The sequence below is a fragment of the Lampris incognitus genome, chromosome 3 (genome assembly GCF_029633865.1).
Source record: "Lampris incognitus isolate fLamInc1 chromosome 3, fLamInc1.hap2, whole genome shotgun sequence".
Taxonomy (NCBI): Eukaryota; Metazoa; Chordata; class Actinopteri; order Lampriformes; family Lampridae; genus Lampris; species Lampris incognitus.
Window position 1 is genome coordinate 81,023,347 of NC_079213.1, and position 9,839 is coordinate 81,033,185.

Genomic DNA, 9,839 nt, shown 5'->3' on the forward strand with positions numbered 1-9,839 from the left:
CACAGTGTCGGACACAGGTCGAAACTGGAGTGACCAGGAGGTCCGGGCGCTGATTCAAGTGTGGTCCGAGGAGAGCATGTGCAGGCAGCTTGAGAGCTCCACCAGAAAGAGGGACATCTTTGTCCAAATCTCCAACAGGTTAATGCAGCAGGGTGTCGAGCGTGACTGGAAACAGTGCCACACCAAATATAAGAACCTGAAGTACCTGTACCGCTCTCTCCAAAGGGGCAAGGCAGACGGCACTGATCCAAGACGCCTCATGAGGTTTTATGACGAGGTGGATGCCATTCTGAACCGCACAAATGATGGATCGCCATGCAACATAGGCCATATAGACCACCACCAAGCTGAGACAATAGGATTAACCTTGTTAGCAGGCTGTGAGGAGACCAGCAATACAGACATCAATCTGACTAATGCGCCTAAAGTAACTTCAACGATGGGAGCTAAGGATGAAAAAATTCACAATCCAGACTCATCTACAAGCCTTGAGCCTACACACAACATTGCTGACCCAAAGTCACTTACAGGCAAGGAGTATGGCTTGGCTCAACAACAAAAAATACTCACTTTAAGTGAGCCAACTATCATAATCACTTCGAATCTAGTATGCAGCTGTTGGGTGAAAAACAACTAGAAATGGTACTCTACATTAGAGCATATTTACTTTTCAACCACATAATTCCATTAATTTTTGAATGCTCAAAAGAAACTTCAGCTATGACAGCAATACATAGCAATTCTTTATTCTGTATTGCTTATTATGCATCCCTTTGAATCACATTGCAAATTCAAAGTTATAAAATAAATCCGAGGGGGTTTCCAGCTAGATATTGATTATATCTTGAACATGCATTACTGACAATTATTGAAAGCCTGCAATTCTTTCCATTGATTTTCAGCTTGTTTAATCTACATGCGATACTGATTCTCTAATCAGTTTGGTTCACTACGCTAAGATTTCATTCCCAATTAACAAACACTTGTCTCCGTGAACCTATTAATCTAAATTCAGGATTTTAAATGGAATTTAATTGATTTTAAATTGAATTTAAATTGATTTGTACCGAATTTAAATTGAACCCAATGATTTCAATTCATTAGATATTGGGTTGCGAAGACCTACTGACTTTAGAAAAATAGGGGGCGTCCGGGTAGTGTAGCGGTCTACTCTGTTGCCTACCAACACGGGGATCACGGTTCGAATCCCCATGTTACCTCCAGACACAATTGGCCGTGTCTGTGGTGGGAAGCCTGATGTGGGTATGTGTCCTGGTCGCTGCACTAATGCCTCCTCTGGTCGGTCTGGGCGCCTGTTCAGGGGTAGGGGGAACTGGGGATTACCGTGATCCTCCCATGTGCTACGTCCCCCTGGTGAAACTCCTCACTGTCTGGTGAAAAGAAGTGGTTGGCGACTCCACATGTATCGGAGGAGGTATGTGGTAGACTGCAGCACCCCCCCCCCCAATCGGCAGAGGGGGTAGAGCAGCAACTGGGATGGCTCGGACGAGTGGAGGTAATTGGCCAAGTACAATTGGGGGGGGGGTCCAAAATTTTTTTTTTCTTCATAGGTGAAGGGACAATTTTCTTGGAATAGTTTTTTTCTTAACCCAAAAACAATTGGCTTAGGCAATGATTAGACATTGGAAAGATTTCGCAATCCACTCTCTCATGCTTAGAACAGATTTAGACATGCAAAACAAATTTTTTAGAACCTGAAAATAAATGACAGACTCTATGGAAAGCTTAATTGCCAGTGATGTCATGCTGCAATGAGTGCACAGCAAAGTAAAAGTGTGTTGCGGAGATTAAATTTTACTTGAACCAAATTTATGCAGACCTCCTCTTCAGCAGAGTTGGCATTTAAAAGGAAAATAACCTGAGGATTTAGAGAATTTTTCTGCTCTGACACTTAAATTGGTGTTCAGTAATGTAAATAACTTTCTCCAAAGGCTATAAGCTCATAAACTTAATTTCTTATCTGTGATAAGACCTGTTTCTGGACCTGTTCCTCTGTCATATCATCATTTTCCCCTCTAAACAGTAATACGGCTAAGACCTGTGTAAGAAACAACTACCTTTATCCTCACTAGGTGCAATGAGTAGTGTCCTATTCAATAATGGCAATATTGGGAGCACCGTCAAGTGGCGGTGGACATTATAGTCAGCATATATGCATACTTTGTGCAAGACTTGTTGATGTACCTTACACAAATAAGTGAATACTGTGATTTTTCTTTTTATTCCTTTAACAGAATCCTCTTTTGTCCATCTTTAAACAAAATGTCACATGTATGTTGCAGGCCATGCTGAGAGTAAGGCAGATTCCTTGCCAGCAAACAGAGGAATGAAGAGGAAAGCTATGGATCAAGGTTTGAAGTGTGCCTTCTCCCTGTAATTAAATTGTATGTCACAAGATAAGAGTTCTTAAAGCAAAGAAATGATAGGCCTTGTAATTTCTAATTTGGCGACTGCATCTTGTGACTTACCATGGAGTCCCATAATTAAACTATGGGGGAGGGGTGGGTAAAACTTGTAAAACCTGACAAAAGAAAAAAAGTAATGTAGTCCTTTAGTGAACCACGTGAAAAGGAATGCTTCACTTATTCTAGAGTGACAGAACATTTTGACAAATTGATCATTTGCATCTGATGCTCTGGTTAAGGAAAATAAGTACTTTTACATTATATATATATGTGTGTGTACGCGCGCGTGAGTGCGTGTATTGTCTGTTCTGGATCATGTATCTAATGGCGACCCAAAAGCATATAGGTATTAAGAAAAACTACATGTTTCCTCATTTTTAATCTTAAATACACACCAGTAAAAAGAAAATCGGCTGTATCTGAGCTGTGCTGGCAGGGACCCAATATTGACCCTATAGCACAGAGAACGATTACATCGTTTTCGCGTGTGACCCTGTGTTTAATTTCAGATACCACAATCAGACTAGCAAAAAGACAGTCTACTGTGTCCGGCTGTGCTGAAAACACTGAGGCCGATTGTAAAGAGGAGCAGGAGCACATCCCGATAATAGAGATCAACTCGGTGTGCTCGATGGCCCCCTTCGATCTGCTCCCAGGGGAGAAGGTAAGCGTACTCACTGTGCGATAAGAAATAAAACAAATTCTAAGCGACGGTTACTGAGTATCTCCAGAAAGCCATCGGACTAGCGTGGGGAAAACAGTTTCAAACTTGAAAGACAATAAACATACTCCCCCATTAAGTCATCGATCGCGCATTAGTGTGAGTGTGTGTGTGTGTGTGTGTGCGTGTGGGGGGGGGGGGTCCTCTACGTTTCATAAATCAAATCTGCTTACTTTTTAAACCGGCCTAAAGTGTGTGAAAGGGAGGAGGGTGTTTTACAAAGCGATAACGAGTCATTTGACTCGGAGGATGGACGACAACAACCAATGATTGCGTTGACTTCGCCGTAGTGACAACGGGATCTTCACAACGGGCTCCATCTACGTTCTACACTACATTTTTCTTTGTTTCATTTAGTCATCCTAACATACCTGTGTTGTAACGCCACAAGTCCCAAAGTTAACACCTGTGCAACCTCTAGCTGCGTTGGCCACTCTCCGGCAGCGACGCAGCCGAAAACCCCGCACTCCTCTCCGATCCCCGACTCTTCGAACTCCATCTCCGGTATCCTCTCCCTCAAGCGTCCCCGTGTCTCACCTTGACAGACAGATCAGACTTCTAGTCAGCCGGTATATACTAGTTTAGACTACTAGTTACACCAGTTAGCGAATACACCGATTCGACATGGCGAATTCGGTTCCTAAACTCTCCGCGCATGTACACCGACTACACACACGTGTCTAACGTGTCTATCGTTAATCAATCCAAACACATCAAGTCGTACGTGTCGTTTCCTTCCGATGCCTCCTAACGCATCCCTTGAGATGCGGAGTACGCGAGGACGACGATCTGAAACAGCGTCTTCTACTTTTGGTTGTTGTTAAAACTTTCCGTAACAACTTTTTTTTTTTTACTGGTGATTAGTTTTTTTTACCCCCACATGGCAAGTGGGAAGGGAACGGCGTTGCTGTGATTGGTTGCGTCCGAATGATAGTGAGTTGTAATTGGCTGTTACTTCACGTAAGACTCGGGCGTCTTTCCTGTTCTTTCCCCCTGACGTGCCGCTAACACTCTTGCGAGTTTCCTCCGCGACTTTTTAAAAAAACGCTGCCTATTGAGCTGAGCCTTGTTTGCTTTCTGTTTTTCCCTTTCAGGAACACTTTTACAGGAACGCCATGGCCTCTGCACCAGGTACAGTTCATTAATTAGCGGCGTATGCTTATTCATGATGATCACTTTACAGTTGCTTGCACATGACGCAAGTTAATTATCGAGGGCATTATTGAAGTGGCACTGTGATGTTGAATGTTCGCTGAGTTTTTTTTTTTTGCATGTGTGTCTCGAATCAGTACTGAAGACTGGCCAAAAACTAAGTGAGGGAAAGACGAAGCAAATTTTTGAGCTTGTGGACCAGCCCGGTCTCGTCCTGGTCCAGTCCAAAGACCAGATCACTGCTGGGAATGCCGTGAGGAAGGATCAGATGGAAGGCAAGGCCGCGATCGCAAATAAAACCACCAGCAGCGTTTTCAAGTTGCTCCAAGAGTCTGGTAAGGACTTTTTTTGCTCTGTTTAAGGGCAACTGTGATTCACTTGGGAATATATCGAGTTGGCATGCTCAACTGAATCGGGGGAAAATGGACAAAGATACACATGCCCGCAGTTGGCTGAGGCATATTGCCGTCTTGATTAATGTCGTGATGCATGTATTTTGACCTTATTTGAGTTTAAATTCTATTGAAAAAGCCCTGATTCCAAAATTGCTCTCAAACTTGCATTAATTTAAAGTAATTGGGGAAAGTGCTACCCATGTGCCCCTCATGACGGTCATCTGTCAGCCAAATTGATTACTGTCTTGTGACTTGAAACTATGCTCCTGATTTCTCTAGAATGTGACCAACCACATCCTCCGCATATTATGTCAGGGGCGGATGGGGGGGGGGCAAATTCCACCCTCAAACTAGAACGACCGTCATTTTGACGGTTTTGGATTTTCAAAATTAAATAACTGCGAAAAAGAAGATGCAGACCTGCCGCTCCGTGAATGCTCCTAAAATGACACATATTTGCGTTAAAACGCGTTTTATATCGATTGCAAAAAAAAAGTTATAAGAGCTACCTAAAACGACCACGAGTCGTCAAAAAGACCGCTCGTAATTTGCGAGTGATGTTGCGCGTCACCATTTGCGACGTGTGTTGGTCGCATCATTTCCTTTGCGAAGTGCACTGCTCTGTCCTAGAAACACACTAGCGGTCTCCAGTGCAGAGTAATAATCTAAATTTGATTTTTGATTATTGCCAATGTGTCTGGTTACAGATGCCGTTTCCGATGCACCATGACTACCACCGTGGCGTTGCAGTATTTACAGGCGTTGGATAGCGGCGATTTTAAATTGTTTGAAAGAGTTGTTAAAATGTTAATTTTGGTGTCAGTCATTTAACAGACATAATAACACATGCAATGCATTAATATCTCAATTGGGTGGTGGCAATTGTTGCGATGATGGCTAAGGTGACCCGTTCAATTAACCTAAGTCGACTAGCTAACTTTGGTGGCACGGTGGCACAGTGGTTGGCGCTGTCGTCTCAAATCAAGAAGGTCTTGGGTTCGAGCCCCGGGGCTGTCCAACCTTGGGGGTCATCTCAGTTCGTCCTCTGTGTGGCGCTTGCATGTTCTTCCCTTGTCTGCAGTGGGTTTTCTCTGGGTGCTCCGGTTTCCCCCACCATCAAAAAGACATGCATGTTAGGGTTAATACTCCTGTCTGTGCCCTTGACCGAGGCATGGCAAGACGAACTGGAGTTGGTTCCCGGGGGCTGCACTGTGGCTGTGCACTGTTCCTAGTTACACAGCTTGGATGGGTTAAATGCAGAGCGTAATTTCCCCACAGGTATCAATAAATAATATCTCTCAACCTGACAGTCACCTCACGTAACGATACCACCAAGTAACAACTAGATGGCAACATAAGGCAAGGATTGTTCCTCAGGCTACAACATTGTACACAGTGTATCAGTCTGCCCTCACAAATACCTTTGAATGTGAAGAGAGAGACTGCTTTACCATTAATCACATAAAATTGAGGGCAGGTCTTCACTCTCACAGTAATCTGATTCAGTCCGATTCATTACCCTCTAAAAGGAATATTAAAAAAAAGATTTTTTTTTGTGGTCAGGTCACATGACGATAACCTCCTCATGATGACCTAATCAGTCTCAGAGCAACATCCCTACAGTTGTTACAAGAGACCTTGCAATTATCTGGTCTGAACTTGTTTCTAGATATTTTATGACTCCACTGTGAAGCTGTCTGCAAATACTGTAACTACCGTGTATTAGTAAAATGTAACACCAGTTATAGATGTATATTAAAGCTATAAAAGTAATTAAACATCAGAATTTTAAAAAAAACCGCACCTGGTACATTACGTTTTGCTAGACTCATAAATGATATAGGTCAAAAGATAACAGTTTAGGCTATTGAGTAGTCTGAGTCTAGTCAAATTGTATCCCATTTTCCAGGAATAAAGACTGCGTTTGTGAAGCAGCACTCGGATACTGCATTTATTGCAGCCCACTGTGAGATGATTCCCATCGAGTGGGTGTGTCGGCGAGTGGCAACGGGCTCCTTCCTCAAGAGAAATCCGGGAGTAAAAGAAGGCTACCGCTTCTCTCCTCTGAAGATGGAGATGTTTTTCAAAGTACGCTTGTCTTTTATTTATGAAATATGGATTGACATCTGACTCAAATCAAATAATAGCCAACATTTACATATCTGCATGTCTTGGTTGGCTCTTACGTCTTTTCCATCATAATGGAAGCAGTTGCACTCACAAACTAGCCTCTTGTTTTATAGGTAGCGCATGTCATCTGTTTTCCTAATACTGTATTGGTGTTTGTTTGCTGTAGGATGATGCCAATAATGATCCCCAATGGTCAGAGGAGCAGCTGCTGGAGGCAAAGTTCTCCCTTGCTGGACTCACCATTGGCCAGTGTGAGGTGGATATCATGAATCGCAGCACTGTGGCCATCTTTGAGATTCTGGAAAAGGCCTGGGCCACTCAAAACTGCACACTGGTGGACATGAAGGCACGTAGTGTTACTCTGCCCCCTGTTGGCTGTATTGGATTATGGCATCCTTGAGTCGATACTGAGCAGTTTGTCGTTATCATTTTTTGTTACAGATAGAGTTTGGTGTTAATGTGAAAACCAAAGACATCGTCCTTGCTGATGTGATTGACAATGATTCATGGAGGCTGTGGCCAGCAGGCGATCGAACCCAGCAGAAAGATAAACAGGTGTGTGGGTCACTGATTTGCCTTGTTTGAATTTTTTTTTATTTTCACATCTCTTAGAAAAATGCTGTCTTTTGAGATTTTTTTCTTTAGTTGACAGCAGTGAAATCCCCCCCCCCCACACAGGTGTACCGTGACCTTAAAGAAGTTACACCTGAAGCGATGCAAATGGTGAAGAGAAACTTTGAGTGGGTCTCTGAAAGAGTCAAGGTATGCTGAACCCATTTGCCCTCGCTACATGCAATTTGACCTTTAGGCTACAAGACCTTACATCAAAGTGTTCTTTTGTTATCAGGTTTGGCTGTTTGCTTAGAGTCAACATGTACTTGTAGAGAATCATAGTTGAACATAAACCAATTTCCTGAGTTTTGATGTATAGTTGAGTTAGGGTGCTTATGATATGGGTTCAGACTGGTTCAGCTCTAACTCATAACCCTGCTTGTCAAAACTAAAGTCACTTATGAGCAGTAACTTTGGTTGTAGTATCATTTTATTGAACCACGTCCATGGATTATTAGCTGTAGAATTAATGAGTCATTTGTTTTGTAGCTGCTGCTAGAGCCCCAGGCCAGTGGCAGAGTAGTGGTTCTGATGGGCTCCACCTCTGACATGGCTCACTGTGAGAAGATCAGAAAGGCCTGTAACTCCTATGGCATCCAGTGCATCCTGAGAGTCACCTCGGCGCACAAAGGACCTGATGAGACACTCCGCATCAAAGCGGAATATGAAGGTAAATATCTTGAACAAAAATTGGACTATAACCAATAATGCTATGTATCAGCTTCTATGTGTCTGTGCAGGGGGTGCTCTTGTGGAATTCTTGCTTGTCAACCTATAATATGACTTCTGTTGGGGTGGGGACAACAATTTTGCCTTTCTAGCACTCTTATGATCCCTCAGACCTTAACAGACATTATTTTCTAAGACTGAAGTGTCATTATGTTAGAGAAAAAAGCCATTCAGTTGCAACTAGAGTCTGTCTTATCTGAAGTTGCAGTGAAATGAGCCCAAGGGATTTTCTGTAATGGTCTCTTCCTCTCTTTTTTTCTCCCCCTTTTACTTGTGTGACAATTTCAAACATTTTTATTTCACTTATGTTCTTCCTTAGGTGATGGTACACGAACTGTGTTTGTAGCTGTAGCAGGTAGAAGTAATGGCCTTGGTCCTGTGATGTCAGGAAACACTGCTTATCCAGTCATTAATTGTCCACCCCTAACTCCAGACTGGGGGGCGCAAGATGTTTGGTCATCCCTTCGTATGCCAAGTGGTAAGCATATTTATCAGCAGTCAGTGTGTGTGCATTGCATTATTTTCACATCTGTCTCACTCGTTTTGCTACTTTGTCATCCTGCAGGTCTCAGCTGCTCCACAGTCCTCTCTCCAGAGGCTGCAGCTCAATTTGCTGCCCAGATCTTTGGGCTGAGTGACCATCTGGTGTGGTGCAAACTGAGGGCCTCCATGCTCAACACCTGGGTGTCTCTCAAGCTGGCAGATAAGAAGTTACAGGCCTGCAGCCTCTGAAGAGATGCATCCTTTTCTTTCCATTTTGCTTCATTCCAGATTGCCTTTTGAGCCTTGTTTATGCCTCTACTGTTCCAGTTTCTGTCACTCTACCTAACCTTTTCTTGTTCACCATGAAAAATCTTTGATATTAAAACTTGACATCAGCACATACTTGGGAAAAAAAATCATTCCATTAAAAGGAACTGAATTTGCATCAGCATTTTGTTTTTTTGTGATGTTTTTAAAGGTGGTTATGGTTCTCAGTATGCGTGGATCTGTCAACATAAAACATGTTAACATATAAACATACAGAGTCTCTTGCATGCTGATTGTGTGGTCTGGTAACACAATTTGTCCCCGGCCCTTGATTATGTGTCCCCTTTCGGTTACATTTGTTACTTGGCACTATAATAGCAGTGAGTATTCGCTTGCCAACTGGACCGTGTTTATCAATTCAGATCACAATTGCTATTCATGGTGTCATCCTGTCAAAGCGCTTGTAGCAACCACAATGTGGCAGATAGTTTTCTAGCAACATCTGTAAGGTTACCGCAGAGAAAAAAATTAGTTGTCAAATCACAGCTCCCATTTATACTCCCCCCCCCCCCCCACACACACTTTTTTTTTTCTCAGTAGGAACTGAACATAAATCAAAATCTGACAATTTAAGATCTCGCTCATGAAATTGTCCATTGATTTATCCTACCACAAGAGGGAGCATTAAGCCTAGAATTTAAAATTGAACCTCGCTACGCCAGTGCTTTAGAGCGAAAGAAATGAGTCAGAATCTCCTGCTACATTTCTTTTTCTTTCTTTTTTTTAAACTTTTATTACAGCAGAGCACTCACTGCCTGTGATAACAAATGATGGATATATAATGACCCATGATATGCTCACTATGTGTGGGTGTAAGTGGGAGGAAGGAAAAGCAGAGAGTAGCGTGGTACAGATGAGTGAAGT

At 42.8% G+C, this 9,839-nt stretch overlaps 2 protein-coding genes and 1 long non-coding RNA gene across 4 annotated transcripts in view; 2 read left to right on the forward strand and 1 right to left on the reverse strand.

Moving 5' to 3' along the window:
• The window catches only part of ppat (phosphoribosyl pyrophosphate amidotransferase), a 39,086-nt gene extending 35,055 nt beyond the window's left edge, over positions 1 to 4,031 (reverse strand). Inside the window, exons 1-2 of one of the 2 annotated variants that reach the window (XM_056276271.1) lie at positions 3,872 to 4,031; positions 3,519 to 3,684 (exon numbers count right to left, since the gene is read on the reverse strand). In XM_056276271.1, coding sequence (XP_056132246.1) covers positions 3,519 to 3,646 — 128 coding nt within the window. In that variant the 5' untranslated portion in view covers positions 3,647 to 3,684; positions 3,872 to 4,031. Of the gene's footprint in view, positions 1 to 3,518 lie in introns of both variants that reach the window. The other variant, XM_056276270.1, reaches the window with a different exon arrangement.
• LOC130109388 (uncharacterized) lies at positions 1,489 to 3,057 on the forward strand. Its single transcript, XR_008809996.1, has 3 exons — positions 1,489 to 1,516; positions 2,304 to 2,372; positions 2,936 to 3,057. It is a non-coding gene; the product is annotated as an uncharacterized LOC130109388 (long non-coding RNA).
• A 112-nt stretch (positions 4,032 to 4,143) lies between the features above and the next one.
• On the forward strand, positions 4,144 to 9,143 carry paics (phosphoribosylaminoimidazole carboxylase, phosphoribosylaminoimidazole succinocarboxamide synthetase). The gene is made up of 9 exons (XM_056276272.1): positions 4,144 to 4,278; positions 4,437 to 4,634; positions 6,604 to 6,782; positions 6,991 to 7,170; positions 7,266 to 7,379; positions 7,503 to 7,586; positions 7,926 to 8,106; positions 8,485 to 8,643; positions 8,731 to 9,143. Exons 1-9 carry the CDS (start codon positions 4,263 to 4,265, stop codon positions 8,895 to 8,897), a joined length of 1,278 nt encoding a protein of 425 aa, XP_056132247.1. The 5' UTR covers positions 4,144 to 4,262; the 3' UTR covers positions 8,898 to 9,143.
• The last annotated feature ends 696 nt before the right edge of the window (positions 9,144 to 9,839 follow it).